The 19,122-nt window shown below is 34.5% G+C and overlaps 1 protein-coding gene across 1 annotated transcript in view; it reads right to left on the bottom strand.

Annotated features, from left to right (window-relative positions):
• Positions 1 to 18,698, bottom strand: part of LOC128227372 (cyclin-dependent kinase 7-like) — a 41,081-nt gene extending 22,383 nt beyond the window's left edge. Inside the window, exons 1-2 of the mRNA XM_052937832.1 lie at positions 18,553 to 18,698; positions 2 to 61 (exon numbers count right to left, since the gene is read on the bottom strand). Of these exons, the coding sequence (XP_052793792.1) occupies positions 2 to 61; positions 18,553 to 18,606 (114 nt within the window). The 5' untranslated portion in view covers positions 18,607 to 18,698. The remainder of the gene's footprint in view (position 1; positions 62 to 18,552) is intronic.
• Positions 18,699 to 19,122: the final 424 nt, after the last annotated feature.

The raw sequence follows: 19,122 nt of genomic DNA, 5'->3' as shown, positions 1-19,122 counted from the left end.
CCTTCTTCACAGCTACTATTTGGTCCTTTACAACATCTCTAGCTTTGTATACTGTAGCAAACTGAAAAATAAGAATATCTTCAAACAATCCTTCAAGAGTAGCTCAATAAACAGAAATTTAACGCAATAGCTCATTCTTATGAGGAAATGTGATTTCTGAATTGCCATTTTGACTTTCTGAAGCTCCCATAGTCAAGACTACAGAACCCATTCCCAAAGCCAATTTATACAATATATTTCCCAATTTGATATAAAAAAATCCCAATCAGCACCGCTTAAGCAATCAAAGTGCTGAAAGCACTGATGGACTAGGGCTTCATTAGAATTATTTTCTCCCTCTTTAATTTGTGCTTGGTATTCAATTCATATAACATGTTACCATGATAACTTAAATAAGTGCTGTTGATGAATACTAAGCACTGCCTTCTGTCTAATGCTATTCATATTACTGCTGCAGACTTTTGTACATAGCAAAGCAAGTTGAGTAGACTAAGATGAGATGAATATCGTTTTTAAAGTATGAAATATTGAAATGTCTTTTAAATACTTTGACCATCAAATTTCATAACATGGTGCCAGCATTTAATCACACTGCTAGTGAGAATGGAATACCAAACATAATTTTATTCTTTATTATATACCCATCATCAATCCACATGCAATACATATCACAAAATACTTTAACCCATATTCCGCTCCAGTGCAATACGGCCATATACCACTCTTGTGACGTCACGTCATAACAAGTATGTTGCGCAATATTAAATTGACGTCATTAAAGCAACGAGTGCATCCTTAAAATGAAATTTATTATGCAAAGATGTGGCTTCTAAGTGATCTAATCAGTAATGTAAATAATAAAAGGGTTACTAGTACTGTGTTTTGATCCGGATATGGCCGAATGTCATATTTGATTCTGGTAGTTTTTTTTGTAGATTTTGATTTTACTCGGCTTGTGCCTTGTGAAATCCAAATCTGCAAAAATCCACTTGAGTTGAATACAACCTCCTGGATCAAAACGCAGTACTTATAACCCTATTATGTACAAAACCTGTTACCCCGTGGACAGATCATCTTTAACCCACAGGGCCATTGTAACTTTGAACAATCATTGTAAAAGACAACTACATACAAGATGCTTAAGGAAGTAGTTTGGAAAAATTAAGAATTATTTTCTCCGTCTTAATTTGTATGCATTAGTTAACTCAATAAATGCAGCAGTTGGCCATTCTTGTATTGTCCTCTGTCACTGTCCTGAAAGTTCCCTATCTCAATAAATGCAAAAGGTTGTAGGTTCATGATTCTCCTGGTCCAATATGTCATACAGAAAGAAGATGTTGAATGTAGAATCAAGAAGCTTTCTTTTCAGGCACTCCAAATTGAATAGTACTGTAACATTTGAAGTGCCAAGAATTTGTTGGATTCCTAGGCAACAGGTATCAGGTGTTGCAGTACATTTGGCAAATACTTTTCACCCATCCTTGTTAATCTAAAAAAGCTTTCATTTCGCAAAAGTAGTTCATATAACTATATTAAGGTTGCTAAATCAGAGTTTGAATAATTCTGAAAACTACCTGGTAGATGTGCCTTTAATTGCAGCAATTTGACCTCCAACTCATAATGTCAATTAAGCTGGTTAAGCAATACTGCAGTTCCTTGGTGTGGGGTAGCTTTAGTTACTTGAATAAACAAACAGTTCTTGCGTTGGAAAGTACAATGTATTAACATGCATTTTTCTTGCCCTGACTCCATCCAAGCCTTAAATCTTAGATCAACATGTACTTGGGGCTATGTGTAATATCAATGAGAACTATAAATTATGTTCAATTTAGTGCCACTTATGATATTTCATTCCACATACAAAAACACTAACATGTTCTTTAAAACCAATATCCTATGTTATGATAAAACCATTGCCAAGTTGGTAATTTGAAAAGACAAGAAATTATATCTGGTCAGGGTTTGACATAGTCTTTCTAGACAGCTGGACTTGTTATGCAGTTACTTTGAAAATCTTCAAAAGCTAAACTGAACAAGACTGGAGCAAAAAACTCACAATACCAAAAGGGGTTTTAACCCTTTGCATGCTGGGTTAATTGTCATCTGCTCAAAAATGTCGTCTGGTTTATTCTAAATTTCTTTCAATTTACTTAAAACTTTGGGGATATATTGACTGAGTGGCAAACAGCTTGGAACCTGACCAGGCGCCGAGTTACTCGGCGTCTGGTCTGGTTCCAAGCTGTTTGCAAAGCCTTTAAAATCGCCATCAGCAGCCTAAGGGTTAAAGACTTACGAGATCATTCTCACATCACCTATACTATTAGTTCTTATCTACAAACTTAAGTCAACATAATAATTAATGTTTTACATAAATATTGCAATGAATAAAACATATTGCAATAAGTGCCAATAACATAGCAATCAAGTATGATCACTATAGGCCTAAACATGAGATTTCAACCTTTTCCTAATAAACAATAAATAATTTTACTTAACAATTTTCTCATTATTTACACAAGCTGAAAAACTGGTATCTTTTTGAATACTTCACATATTTCATGGCTTTCATCATTCAAACTAACATTTTGCTTGTTATTTCAATATTCAATGATTTTGTAAACATGGTTAAAATGAACATTCATGCTAATAATGCCTACCAAAAGCACCTGACTGACCAATCAGTATCCAATTTTGGCAGGGCTTATTGGTGGTTCATTGAAATCAACCATGACCTCCCACAATCTGCACTGATCAACAGTAGTTAATGAATTATTTCAATTGTTCTTATTTTCATAAACTTAGAAAACAACGGCAGTGAATAAAATTTATTCCTCATCACTGAGAGAAAGTTTAGAAAAATGAACGAAGCCGAGTTACATCTAGTAGGATATCAAATCCTACAAATGTATTCATCATTTTTTATATAAACGTATTTAGTAAATGTTAAATTTTTTAAAGTCTAAAAAGTTTCATTTTTTTGTATATCAAAGAACATTTGTGTGTATAATTTTGATGATATTTTGTGATTCATTTAATTTCATTATTGTTTCATTTAATGTTCAATCCCAAGCTTTCTTGTTCACATTTAAGTGCAAGAAAAGACACTTAATTTATATGATCTGAATAAATTCATTATAATGTAAGGTCACATAAAGGATATATTGTGCTTTTTAAAAATAACATTTTTTCATCTGTTTAAAATTATGTCAAATGCAGTGCATTGAAATTTTATTATGAGTTTAAAGCTGCACTCTGACACACATTGAACGTTTTGACAACTTTTTTATTTTTTGTCTTGGAACGAGCCAATTTTGCGAAAATCCATGGAAACCAGTTTTATAAGACTGCTGACCAAAAAAATTTAGAAGGCAGATTTTTATATTAAAGTTAAAAAAATGATGTTTTAAGCATTATTCTTAAACTGTTAGTAACGGTTTAGGCCATAAAACATTAATTTTCGAAAGGAAATATGACAAACTACGAGCTGATTGTTTGTCAGCAATCTGATATCATTGTTTGAAGATGTTAACGCAAAAATTTGCTCTTTCCAAGACAAAAAACAAAGTTGTAAAAACGGTAAATCTGTGAGAGTGCAGCTTTAAACTATGACAGGAATAATTCAAGGGAATGATTTTTTGTGATTTCTAGCATTAAAATTGTCTGAATCGCATGCAAATTTATAAATTATGTAAGGTATTCTCACATTAGTCACACTTTTTGAACTTTGTGCTGTCTTCTTTTTGTTTGTCTCAAATTAATACAGCATTGGCTTCACTTGTTGTTTATGAAAGGGACTGTACACCAGATTGGCACCAAAAAAGTTGTTTTTTTCCTGTAACAAATCTAAGGACACTTTTTTAATAAAATATTTTATTTTTTGATATCGTTATTGTAAATAAAATACCAAAATGAAAAAAAAATTGCAGTGAAGTGTCGTATCTACTTTGCTATGAAGACTTACTTTTACTGGGTGGAATTTTCCAGATGTATACCTAACTCGCTAATATCATGTAATAACATAAACAGCAGATCACGCCTAAGGAATGAATTCTACTCGGTAGACATACCTAGTAATCTTTTTTTAAATGAAAAACACGAAATAACTGCTATTAATAAATCATTTGTAAACTATGGGGATCATCAGTTAGTAAGTTTCAATGCATTAATTGTACACATCGATACCAAGTTTATGTCAATTTTCTACAATTTTCTTTAAATTTTTGCTTTTTCATCATTAACTGAGTACAGCCCCTTTAAACTGTACCTTATAATGTATGTGACTTATCAAATATTTAATAGTTAAGGTCTACAACCAAGATTTGTTTTTATTATCCAGGTTTCAAACTACATTGTGTATGCGATTGGAAAGGTAATCTTGAAAGCTCACTTAGTATAATTTTAACAAATAACATTCACCCTGCAAGGTACTCATATTTGGATGATACATAAAGATTTGCACAGTCATTTATGTATACTTGCATTTATTGATACAGGATACCTTTTTCAAATCTTTAGTTTAGATTGCAAAGTATAACTTATATAAATAAATATATATTCTTAACTTCATCTGAATACACAAGCTAATGCATCAGTCAATTGTAACCATGCCCCCCCCCCCGGTCCCGGAATAGCGGGGACTTTTCGGTCCAGCCAACCCCAGCTAAAATCTCCGCCCTATGATGATAATCTGATGGTAAAGTCCCCACCAAATGCCCCCGCACCCAAGGGACATTAGGTTAAGCCCCATCCACACTGTATTTTCCGGGAAGACCCAGCACTGCAGTAAAGAAAAAACATGGCCCATTTCGCTGGCTATCCCCGGTATTACCCCAGATGTGAAGAGCCGTATTTACAATTGACTGGTGCATAATGATCCATAGTGATCCAATCTCATGCCAAGATGATTTCTGGTCTGACATCGCGAGGTTAGTTATTCTTAAGCATACAAAAGCCTGGACAGCATTTGAGAAAGACTGTTGTGAGTCTAAATCTTCATTACTTCACTATTCCACAACATTGGGTGATAAGGGAACTTTATTGAATATTTTGATTTTAATTTTGTTCCCTAAATGCCACAAGTCAACTGATAAATTAATACAAATTCAATTTTATCTCCACAATATTCGGCACTGCATTGTAAAATAAAACTCAAAAGTTACACTTGTAAATTATTTAACTAAATACCTTTCCCTCAAATATTTCACAAATTAATATTGATCTATCAACAACAATGCATCACCATACTGTATCTCTGACTGATTTTTGATTTTCATTCTTGGCTAGAAAACAAAAAGTGAGCACAAAGCGTCTTCAGAAAAAGAACTTGTCAAGTATGCACCAGTCAATTGTAACCACTCCCCCCCCCCCCCACCCAAGGGAATAGCAGGTACTTTGACTTTCGGTCCATCCAATCCCCGGTAAAATCCCTGCCCTGGGAGAATGAACTGATGGTAAAATCCCGTGAATAACGTCCACGCACCCAGGGGATCTAAGGTAAGAGCAATTAGTTCTGGCTTCCATAACTTTAATGTTGATATTTATTTTTCTTATGTTTACAACACGTCCAAGAAGGTAATATACATAATGGGATCGCTGAAGTTCTTTAGCTACGAGGACACCTGAAAGGTAAAAACACAGCCCTTTTCCCCGGTATATCCCCGAGGGGGCCGTGGTATCAATTGACTGGTGCATTATAAGAGAGGAAATCAAAATTGAGCATCCAAGATTGTTTTATCAATGGCGATGGCTTATCACCATATCATTGAACAAAATGTATAAAGTAATTTATGTACTTAACACTGAGAGTGGCTCCAAGACTTTTCTATGCACATAGGTAAACAATCATCTTATTCACAGATCCTGTGCACATATTCATACATTTGGCTTCATTTAGAATGAAACTTCATAAATAAGTATGCGCATATTTGATATTTTTTTATCTCCATTGTGCGAAATTGAAATTACATGATTTTTTCAAACGAACTTGTATTGCTTGAAAATTTACGTGTCAAATTAAAAATGCTACCCACGGTAAGATGAAAATAAATCTGTTTGATGGTGGTAATCATTCAATGTCGGCTTTATTTCCTAAATAAAACACTATGAAATTCATCAGCATCCGAAGTAGTGATAACATACAGATGTCTGAATCATTCGGACGCTCTGATCAGAGTACATTTTGAGGTCAATAAGTAGACTGGTACCCTGATTTACTTTTCCTAAAAAATATAAAGTTATACAGATACGCGGCATATGGATTTTAGTTAACATTAATAGTATTTGAACAATAAATACCAAAAATCATGTTGTATTTAAAAAAGTGCTAAGTGCCATGCGATGATTAGTTAAAAAAACTTTGTATCGAAAAGAAAATATCACGGAAACATGCAAATTATGTTGAAAAAAAGACAGGGACCGAATTCGGAATACCAACATCAGGTTTTCCGCCAGCCCTTTATGGCTTGTCGGGCCCGACGTGCCTTCCGCTGGCAAGGCTAATTACAGACATGCGTTAATTATGCCGACATGCTTTAATCTGCTTAGCGACAACCCTTATCAAAACAATCATCAGTTCTGACAATACACAATTTTGTTGCGATTGCAACGGTTGCAATGGTTGACTGACAGCCAGAAGGCGTGTCGGGACTAATACAGCATTTGTATCAGCCATTCAGGATCGACAACAGCATGAAGGCGTGTCGGTGAGGTTCAACAGTGCAATTAACCAAACTCCTCCTATTCTTTATCAAAATGGGAAAAACACCACTGTCGTAATTGCGACCTTCATCACTATAATCATCTATGAACGCAAAGTAAACAATACGTCTTAAAAGAGTTCGGTAACATAAATCATGTGTCGTTTTATTTTGTTTCTTAATCCCGAGTCCGTTTGTTAACCAATTATTAAATTATTATTGAGAACCGTGTGAAGATATCTGTGTTAATATAAACAAGGGTTATGCTATGTCGTCGTATGTAATTGAGTCGCGTTCCCGTCTTTAGTTTAAAAGTGTAAAGTTATATTTTGTGTTGCTTATTATTAAACTTTGATTATTTTATTGTTCTTTTAATTTATTTAGAAAAAAAGTTAAATAAATCTGAAAATGCACATTACATTCCCTTTAAGTTATTATTTAGCCAACCCGGCTTTAAAAATATTAGCTGTATAGCAGCTTCAAATACGAATACACCCACGAGCAGTCGCTTTGCTCTGGGCTCTTTTGTGTTCCAGCATGCAGCGTGCTTTACACATTTTGCTGTGACGTCAACAGTGTCAATATAAATAATACCCGCACTAAACGAAACATGAGTCGATCAATATCGTTGATATTGTATTGTCGGAACACTTGAGAAATACCAATAATTAATGAAGAGAAACCATTAAACATTTTCACAAATATTTTTAATGTTAATTCGGACTTGAGTTGGTAATTCTAAATCATAGGAACATAACTGTAAACTTGTTTAAAATGCAGGAAATTGCACCATTTTGGATACGAAAATTAAAAAAAAATCGACGTCAGGAGGGGACACCTCTCCCAAACCCTCCCCTTCCAACATGCCTTATGAAATTCCTGGCGGAAACCCTGAACATTCTATACAAAGGATAACAATACTTTTTTAAACCTACTTTCCTGGTTGTTTTCTACTTAGACCGCACGCTTTATTCGCTTTACGTATGAATTTACAAGACATTTCTAATGCGCGACGGGCACCGCGGTTAGCTGATACTGGTTTCATTTCGGATAAAAGAGAAAGAGGGAACCAGTCTATCAATACAGAGCATTGAACGGAAAAATTTTGATGCATACTTTTCCAATATGTTCATATTCTTATTGCATATAATCTGACCGTATGCAAGAACATTCATGTAGTTAACCCAATTAACTCACTCGCTACGTATGAATTTCTTGTGCTTCATTAAAAGAACATACAGTTAGCTTGAATTGTTAGGAGACTTATTTTTATTGGATGTTTTCATTGTAATCAGTTCTGGTACTACTTTGATTATTCAAATTCGCTAACCGCAATCCAATCAAAATACAGCGTATGAATACATTACGTCAGTGAACCCCCAGATGCGGCTTGAAAATGCAGATAGCTCGTTTACGGTTATGAACTAGGCCACAAGTGCCCTAGTCCAAAAACCTCTACTGGTACCAGAAACCCAAAAATACTGCATTCGAGTAACCCATGGACGAACAGACAAAGCAAATTGTTGATATCAATGCGTAGCTTAAATCTTTCTTCAGATCCAATTTCAGCTACTGTCCTTTTGATTGGCATTTTTGTAGCAAGACCAACACAGAAAATTAGAAAAGATGCAATACAGAGGTTTAAAAATTGTTTTTAATGATTACACGTCAACTTACGAATATCTTCTTCATAGAGTTCAATTACCATCATTACATCTGAGCAAGGTACAATGAATCGTTCTTGAAACTTGCAGTCTGTAAAGTATCTCAACAGAATATGTTCAAAACCTTGTAGCTTTTAACTCATGTAATTTTAATCTCAGCTATGATAACTGTGTAGATATGCCAATAGTAAGAACAACTACATTGTACCGTAAATATGGGAAGAACTCTTTACATTTTTATTTTGAGGCCAGTCAGGTATGGAACAGAGTCTCCCAAAGGAAATAAGGTGCTCTTAAAACTACAGGGAATTTAGAAGTCTGATCTGCACATGGAAAAGTCCATCTTGTAAATGCTCAATGTGCAAACAATCAAAGAAGAAATTGAGAATTTTAAGGTGTATAACTGAATATCGGTTATCCTTTGTCTCCACGGAAAAGGAGGTTTGCTTTCAGTGGGATGGCCTACATTCACTAGACAAGAAGTGGCATTTTAAGACCAGAATAGATTTCCATGGTCATTTTGAATATATATCAAAATTATCAAATTAACTAATAAGGGCTTATATCTCTTGATGATTGCTTCATATTTATATACATCATTAATACCTGTCGAACACATACAACTACTTGAAAGTTTTTTTCGGCAAGTAATTGTTAAGGTGTTACAATTTGGCATTTACAACTACATTCTTACACAATCTGGAAAGGGCTGGGTGCTGTTGGTCAGAAAGGGCACTTTTGATGCGCAATGAATGAGCCTTAATGGGTCAATGTTCAATTCCTATTGTGTATGTGGTGTAACTACTTTCATTACTAATTGTTTGTTATGAATACCTTAGCTGTTAAGTGACACTGAAGTGTCATTACTAGAGATAGATTGCTTTTTTGAAAAAGCAATTGTCGCCCCTATTGTGTTGTCTTAGCAATACTTTTTGTAAGATTTTTTCTAGTAAAATAAATTAATTATAACATTTTTAACAACTATTCATCACTGTACCATGTTGTAAATCCCATGTACATAAAGCTTCTTACAACTTTGCTGTTTTTAATGTATATGATTATCCTTAATTTATACTATTTATTTTGAAAGAACTAACCATTACAGTGGTACTAGAGGAACTATGCAAGTGTCAACTGGCCGTACGGCTGTGAAAACTAGTTGATGTTTCCACTTTATACATTGCTCTCACCCATCTTACTTTTTTGTAATTGAATGCATGAATATATATAACAACACCTTTTTAATGCAAAGCCTCAAACATAACAAGGCATAAAAAGGTATTGTGCGAAAAATACACATTGCCAACAAATCGACCATTCAAAAAAAGTTTGAATGGCATTGTTAAACATTCATCTTGGAGCAAAACCTGGCAAAAAAAACAAACTGGTTGGTATCTTAATTAGTCGGCGCCCAGAAGGGCGCCGACTATATTTGATATTACTTTAGAAATATTCCAACATAGGGACTAGTTCATAAATTGCAGAATAATGCTTTCAATAGTTTCCACGTTGCATGATAAAATATGAAGTTTAGTATGTTTTGTAAAACTGTACACTTTAATAGATAATGAAACCTTAAATTATAATAGCCATGCTTATCATTTTGATTTTAAATACCAACTCAATCATAACAACTCGGCCATCTCCGAGATAGATACAGGCTGAGGTGTTCTGATTGATACCAACTTCTGCCCAAACGATGAAGGTTACACGGTACTATCACAATATCCTTTATTTTTGTAAACCTCTGGTAATTTTTCGAAGACGAAGAAGCATCTTGTAGATCAGGCAAGGAAGGCAATGTTTGCAGTAGTAAGTAAAATACGTAAACTTAATTTACCCATATCTTCGCAGATACATCTGTTTCGTACTATGATATCACCTATTTTGTTGTATGGATGTGAAGTTTGGGGTATCGAAAATATTAAAATTATTGAACAATTTGAATTAAAATTTTATAAGTTTGTTCTCAAATTAAAGTCAAGTACACCGAATTGTATGGTCTATGGTGAATTGGATGTTACACCCATAGCCTTGCATGTTAAGTCACGGATATTGTGTTATTGGAGCAAAATTTTGAATGCTAAGGATGACAAAATATGCAAGTTATTGTATAACACTGCACTATCTTTACACAATGATGGATCTGTTAAATTTCCTTGGATTGAATATGTTAAAACATCTTTGGATAGCCTTGGTATGTCAGATTATTGCACTTGTCAAAATGTTAACAGTGTCACTCATTTTAAATCTGTGTTAAATTCTCAAGTTAATGATCAGTTTTTACAAGACTGGAATGGTATTATATACAATTCACCAAAGTGTTTAGTTTATAGATTGTATAAGAAACAACATTTGTTTGAGAACTATCTTGATATGATTCCCTTGAACTTAATAGCTTATTCATTATGTAAATTCAGAACTATGAATCACAAATTACCAATAGAAAAAGGTCGCTTTTTTAAACATTGATAGAAATAACCGTGTTTGTCACTTATGTACTAATAATTTGTTGGGTGATGAATATCACTATTTAATGGAATGCAGATACTTTAGGCCAAAAAAAAACAAACCTGTGTTTCCGGTAACATGGCGTAAAAAAATAGGGTCGGTCGGTCGAGATTTTTTTATTATTTTTTTTTTTCACTTTCCATATCATGCAATTTTCTGTTGCATCAGATCAATTATGTTATATTTACGCATTTCCTAATTTACAAAAAGTCTGATAAAACAACTTTGTTTAATGTCTGAAATCATTTCCTTACCTTCGACTACCGTATTTTCTGTCAATTTTGCCCATGAAATCTGGTGGGGTTTTTTGTATACAATACTCGTTAATAAGTCGTGATCGGTTTTTAGGAAAATCCAGCAATTTCAACAAATCTGTGATAATCTTCTAGCCAAACAGTCAATTATCAACTAAGTTCTTGATTTGCTTGAGGAAGATCGCCGATTACCTTGTCAACTGTGAGCTCCTTAAAGTAGGCCTTCAAGTGAAGGTAGGTTAATAAAAGAACAAGTAAACGCGGATATGGATTTATTTTAGGTATCTTATTTTCGTACATGACTACAATCAAAGTTTCATTCATGTTTATTGTGAATTCATTGTTTTAAGATTCCCAGACAAAGATTATTGATTATTATTTTTTCGATCGTATGGTATTTTCGTACCAGCCTAAGCGAAATCCAGGCAATCAAATGGGATCATACGGTATCCGACTGACCGAATTAGATACAAACCATAGCCACGTGCCTTTGATCTTATCACCGCTCGTGCTCTGACGTCACAAATTGTACCGTTTGATCTGCAGCCGACACATTCCAATAAATGTAACAGTGTTATTAACTTTCGCAGGTTTTTGTTTGGATTTCAGTTGATGGGACTTAAATAAGGAGAAATAAATAACCAATTGATAATTGTGGATAAATTAATTAAACGATAAATGAAATGTGTATTGGAACCTGGCAGTTAGCCTGCATCAATTCGCAAAGCCTAATCGTAATTAAGAAGCCTGCATGATATACGCAAAGCCTAATCATAACACTAGAACTCCGCGAGTCGGATGTGTCGCCTGACGAATTATTTACTGTCGACATTATAGCTGTTAGATTGGCATTTTATTCATTTATAGACAATGATGTTGCCATTTAACTTTCAAGTGTAGGTGGCATTTGAACCCTCAATCAGATATACCTACGGAATATGTTTCAGGTTGAAACCTCCTATAGTTTACGAGATATGCCACGGACAAAACCTAAGCAAGAAAATTAACAAAGGGCAATAACTCTAAAAATATGGCAGCAAGAGTAACGGTTCTTGTGCACTGCACTTGCCCTCAATGAGATCTATCTAGCTATGAAGTTTCAAGTTGATACCTCTTATATTCTTCAAGATATGCCCTGGACAAAACTTTAAGCATGAAAATTAACAAAGGGCAATAACTTTAAAACTAAGAAAGCAAGAGTTACTGTTATTTTGCACTGCACTTGCCCTCAATGAGATCTATCTAGCTATGAAGTTTCAAGTTGATACCTCTTATATTCTTCAAGATATGCCCCGGACAAAACTTTAAGCATGAAAATTAACAAAGGGCAATAACTTTAAAACTAAGAAAGCAAGAGTTACTGTTATTGTGCACTGCACTTGCCCTCAATGAGATCTGTCTAGCTATGAAGTTTCAAGTTGATACCTCTTATATTCTTCAAGATATGCCCCAGACAAAACTTTAAGCATGAAAATAAACAAAGGGCAATAATTTTAAAACTAAGAAAGCAAGAGTTACTGTTATTGTGCACTGCACTTGCCCTCCATGAGATCTATCTACATATGAAGTTTCAAGTTGATAACTCTTATTTTATACAAGATATGCCCCGGACAAAACTTTAAGCATGAAAAATAACAAAGGGCAAAACTCTAAAAATATGGAACCAGGAAGCAAGAGTAACAGTTCTTGTGCACTGCACTTGCCCTCAATTAGATCTATGTACATATGAAGTTTCAAGTTGATACCACTAATAGTTTAGGAGATATACCCTGGACAAGCGAAAATGGGACGCGGACGCCGCCGCCGCCGCCGACAAAAGTAACCCCTATATGTCGTCTTTTCAGGCGACACAAAAAGTAAGTTTTATTTTGGACATGGATATGGATATTAAAATAACACCGCAAACTATAATTCAAAATATTTTCATTAAAAAGACAGCAAAATATGTCTCCGGGGATCAACCAGGTGTTTGGACCGTAAACATGCATTTGCCAATTTTAAGATATCGGACAGGGTTCGCCGCCCTCCGCGATTTTGTTTTCCCATCTCTCATACATAATCAGGAATAAAATCCCCCTTGGCGACAGCAAAAATGCCGAGTTTTGAAAAATTAACATTGAGCTTAATTGTTTGCTTTGAGAATGTCATTCGAAGGAACAAACTCCAGATAATTCCCTCTTGATATATAGTATTTTTATCCCCGTTTTATATACTCATATGAGTGAAATATGTTACAAAAACTTATACAATATATAAAGCAAGGATTTCACATAACATGCCGGTACAAATAAAACATGAATTTCATGCTATTGAAATCTATGTATTAGACGACCATTGACTCTATTTCTACCGAAGAAACGTGTGTATGCTTTTGGTATAATTTAGTTTTAACCAGAATTTTTAGTTTGGAAAAAACAGAATATCTGTAATTCCGGGCTTAAACTATTGTAACAATATTATTAATGTCCTTCGAGCATATGTACACCCAATAAATAATAACCATTTTTGGTGATCTGCATGCACATTTTTCTTCAAATTTCATTGCGCCGACTTGACGCTATGCATTAACTTTTTTCTTGTACCTTCTTTTTGTCAGTGTAAAATTAGCAACAAAGGCTTTGATAAAGCAAGTTATCAAACAAAAACTGTCCATGCTGTCGGACCAGCAAATTTTCTTTCAGACAGACAAATTATCAGAGGCAGTCAGTCCAAATGACCAACATTTTTTCTGAACCTTAGCAATGTCTGGCAAATAGAGTTCTGAGTATGATTTTCAAGCACTGTGTGCAATCAAAGTGTTTTACATAATTTTCAGGGTCAGTCGAAAACAAGTTATTGTGGAAAATTAGTTGTTTTTGGATACATGAATGATTTTACTTCAATGTGCCAGTAGACTTTAAACACTACTGAATAAAATGAAGTAAAATGTTATCTGTAGCTATGATACAATGAAAGGTCAGTTCATATTCAGGTAATTGTCAAAATGAGTTCCATCAACAAGAGTAAGGAGCCTGGGAGTATGACCACAGGGGTTTCTCACAATTTTGTTTACCCTAAATTATTAAATAATAAGTAGACAAGGGATACGACACCAACTGCCCAATTTTGACAAAGGTTTGCAAAGTGAAAATATGTTTGTAGAAATATCCCTATACATCAAAAGACAAATAAAATAACATACACGATACCACATTCTCCAATGGTATGCCCATTTAATAATATTATCAAATAAAATATAAACAAGAGATGTTTGTCAAACATTAAGCCCCCCCCCCCCCCCCTGAGCGCCATGTTATCAGGATAGTATGGACAATTAAATGAAATATGCATGGACCGAAATGACTTGTCACTGACATTGGATGCCGTTGAGGCAGTTTAAAGATTATGACCATTCAAAGTGTGAGGATAGAGTGTAGTATGACCATGACCTTTGACTCTATGACCTCAAAATCCATAGGAGTCATCAGCTGGTCACCAAAAACCTAAATGTCAAGTTTGAGAGCCATGGGTGCAGGCATTGTCAAGTTATCATACAGACAAGCTTTTGACCCCTAAAATCATACGGGGTCATCTATCACTCGGACAACCTTTTACCATTCAAGGTCACTGTGACCTTGACCTTTGGCCGATGACCCCAAAACACAATAGGGGTCATCTACTGGTCAGGCCCAACCTCCAAGTCAAGTTTGAGGGCCATGGGTACAGGCATTGTCCAGTTATCACTCAGACAACCTTTTACCAAACAAGGTCACTGTGACCTTGACCTTTGGCCCGACGACCCCCAAAAACAATAGGGGTCATCTACTGGTCAGACCCAACCTCCAAGTCAAGTTTCAGGGCCATAGGTGCAGGCATTGTCCAGTAATCACTCGGACAACCTTGTACCATTCAAGGTCACTGTGACCTTGACATTTGGCCCGATGACCCCCAAAAACAATAGGGGTCATCTACTGGTCAGGCACAACCTCCTAGTCATATTTGAGGGCCATGCGTGCAGGCATTGTTGAGTTATCAATCGGACAAGGTTTAAAATTATTTTACTGTAAAGGTCACTGTGACCTTGACCTTTGACCTGATGAGCCCTAAAATCAATAGGGGTCATCTACTGGTCAGGCCCAACCTTCATGTCAAGTTTGATGACCATAAGTCTAGGAATTGTTGAGTTATCACTAGGACAAGCTTTGGTCTACCGACGGACCGACCGACCGACATGTGCAAAGCAATATACCCCTCTTCTTCGAAGGGGAGCATAATAATACTCACATGTGTTGAAGTAAACACAAAGCACTGCTACACCACGGAAATGTTGACAGCCAATTTTCTTTGCACCAAAGATAAGTGGTGGAGATGGCATTTAGGGCCAGTGAAAATGCTTAAGTTTGAAATGTTCATGCAATGTGACTATTTTATGTAATTTTATTTGTCTTTTGGTGTAAAGAGGTACTTCTATATCAGGGCTTTTTCACCAAAAATTGTGAAGAGGCCTAGCCTTTTCATTTTGGGAAATTTAAACGCGTGAAATCCTGCAAATTGAGAAATTTAATTTAAATTTAAACACCTCAAATTGGAAAATTCCACATATGAGTATTGAAGACAACTATTGAACAGTACAGGTCAAGATATCCATATGAAACTTCGACTTCTGTTACAAAAGAACAGGCATATATCATACGTGAGTCTACTTCTAGCTGATTAAGTCTTAAATGTATTGGCTTCAAATTAATAAACATCATCTTAATGAGGTAGAAATCATGTCGGTGACTTCTCTTTTTAAACATGATGCTATGGCAAGAGAGGGATAAAGACTAGTTTTATTCCTCATAAAGTTGATTCTAAATCTATGGAAATAATTGAAAACAATATATGGACAAGATAAAACTGCATGTTACTCCAAATAATTGTGTCCAAATCTTTTTTATGTGAATTCATTTTTTATAGATAATTAAATTATCTAATAAATGGTGTCAATGATGAAATATTAAATTATTTTATTTCAGCTGTGAATGTATTTTCAAGATGGATTTGTAACATTTCTTTGAAATGTCATAATTGCATTAAATCAAAGGGTAATAAAATGCTGGGATCGATCTAATTTTTATTACCCCTATCATAAAAAAGACCCATCTGGATTAAAAAGCCGACAATTTATGTTCTTGTGTATTAATACACAGAAATATGTCAGGAATATCCGGTGTCATCCAGCTGAGAGATCCAGTCCAAGGTGTCTGTTTAACTTTATTACCCCCTCATAAAATTGTTTACAAAAAAAGAAAGCCGATAAATGATTTTCCGGTATGAATAAAAAGATCTAGATCAAACAAAACGCTTGCACATGACCTATTTTACAGCCAAAACTATGATGGACATTATATAAGCTTCACAGAAAATTTACCCATCATTTTCTCATTTACTAATTGTTTCTTTTATTTGTAAACAAAATATTACCTTTAAGTAAATATAATCTCAATTGATTTTAATGGTAAACTGAACTGACGTAATATATTTAATGATTTACGCATCAATGAATTTGGGGAAAATTCCATACAGTACTTAGCTCATGGTCTTATTACGTCACAATGGGATATCACACCTGCGATTGGGAGTATAAACACCTTCTCAATTTAGCAGACGATATTTTCAAGGGAAAATCAATACACAAAAGGTTAAACTTTAATTTTATAAACATCCGGGATATTGTTTACAAAAAGAAAGATGCAAAATTGAAATATTGAAATGACCCTATTGAAATATGCGGGCCATGCGTTTACATCCAGTAATGGATACGGTCGGCCAAATGCGTATACATCTGGTAATGAGCTATGTCGGCCTATCTCGTATACATGCGCTAAAGGGTTATACAGCAAATCTTATTTTTAGATCTGTGTCAAATATAATATTATAATATTTCGATATGGTGTGATAACATATATTCGCGAATGGGTTTGATGAATGTTTAATACTTAAACAATCAATGGAGACGCGAAAATATGTGACAAACTGATTATTTGTTTCGAAGCTCGGCTATTTCAGTTAATTTATACAAGAAACGTTTTCTACTTCTATTAATTAATATATTCCACCCCTGAAAATTGATCATCTCGAATAAATAGCACTCTGTTATCTGCGATCCTCACGCAACGTCTTCAAAGAGCAGATAATTTCAAACACGGTATAACTGAAAGGTTCCGTAAGATACGTGCTTACAAGTAAGACCATGTATTGCACATTTTGAATACTAAATTTGACGTCATTCAAATGACGTCGTTACGAAAGCACTTTATTCAAATGACGTGCAAAATTAATGTATCAATATCAAATTTAGCTTATAATTTAAATTATTTTCTTATCATAGAATCTTCAATGACCATAAATTAAGATAAAAAAATGTATCAGTTTTGTATTTTTAATACATTTGGCAGTTTTAAACAGACTATTAATGCAGGCAAAATATGTCGGGACGAAATCCATGGTTGCTATGGAAACATGAGTTAACCAATGGTCATAAATTGTGGAGAAAATGACGCACAAATGACAAAGCTTAAAAAGAAAGAAGTTTGGAAGAAATTGATTAACATAGAAAAATCATGATTTTTGGCATGTTTTTATTAATGATTATTTCATTTTTAATATTTATGTCCGAAGGCCCAAAATCGCGAGATGCAGCTCATAAAGTGTAATTAATAGGGGCGCAAAGAGGGTACTTACACTGTTCTGATAAGCTTGTGATGAGAAGCAGTTTCCGGCAAATCGAATGCATGGCAGATTTAAGGTGCCTATTGTGTGTTTTTATTATCCGTTTCTTTAATATACTAAATATAAGACTGTAATAAGAGAAATATTTTTTAATTTTTCAGCATTTACGAAAAATTTAATCCTTAAAATTTACGACAGTCAATTCATACTCGAAATCAGGCAGTCACTGAATATCAATGATATTTTGTTTCATTTCTGATAGAAATTGTGTTTGTATACATTTAAGTGAATCTGGGTGCGAAACAAGCATGACACCAGTATTCACAAATATGTTCACAATGATCATTGTTTGTATAAGTCAATTTAGAAAAACCTTGTAGCTATTCATAGATATGCAAATTAGGTTCACACGCATGCGCAATACGCTGCGCATGCCGATCCCCCACGTGCAAGTTTGTGTACAAAATGAAATATAAACATTAAACATTAAATAATAATATAAGTTACTTACGTGTCTCGGTACTTTCAACTTTCAACTTTTGATTGCCTAGTTACCATATAGTTGAATTGCAGTACCTTCTTTATGAACATTTAAAGAAAGTACGCGAAAAAGCGATTTGTCGGAAACTGCTTCTCAACCAGTACTGCTTAATCAAAGTTATTGCGGTTATCCCAAGCGTCAACACACACTAAAAAAACAAGGTTAATCTACTAAACACAAACTTTAGGCATTACCTGTCCTTCTCCTAAGAAATCAATTTTCTCGTATCGTTTTGTTCTATCGTCCATGATTTGATTTAGTTAAAATACTGGATATTTTACATTGTTTTTTTAAGTTTTGTGATATGCTGTGGCATGAAAAGGTCAGAGTTAACATGCGCTTTTCAGAACAAGCGTCTGGCTGTCATCTCAAATGTATCAAGACAAATCGGCTCCTTACCAAATCGACCTATTACTAAGTCAGCCCTGATATTTCGGCCCATTAAAAGTATAGATTCGTGACTTTTCGGCCCATTCCTGATTTTCAATATAGATATTTCGGCCTGTTATTTTTGTAACTTTTAATTTTAAATATGATAAACACAGCAGAAATGTATGGTAGTAATTTATTGCCGTAAGATAACCTTATAGCGTTCGCGAATTGTTTCGACTGCTAACCACTTAATTTTCGCGCTACTTATCTCACTATCTGGTTGATATTCGCGATATATTTGGTTGGATAAATATCATTAGACTAAAAACAGGCTTGAAAGTGCCCAGAGCTGCCACAAATTACCCTGTTTAGCTACACAACACGTACAGGTT

The sequence above is a fragment of the Mya arenaria genome, chromosome 3 (genome assembly GCF_026914265.1).
Source record: "Mya arenaria isolate MELC-2E11 chromosome 3, ASM2691426v1".
Classification (NCBI taxonomy): Eukaryota; Metazoa; Mollusca; class Bivalvia; order Myida; family Myidae; genus Mya; species Mya arenaria.
This window is presented reverse-complemented; position numbering and strand designations above follow the sequence as displayed.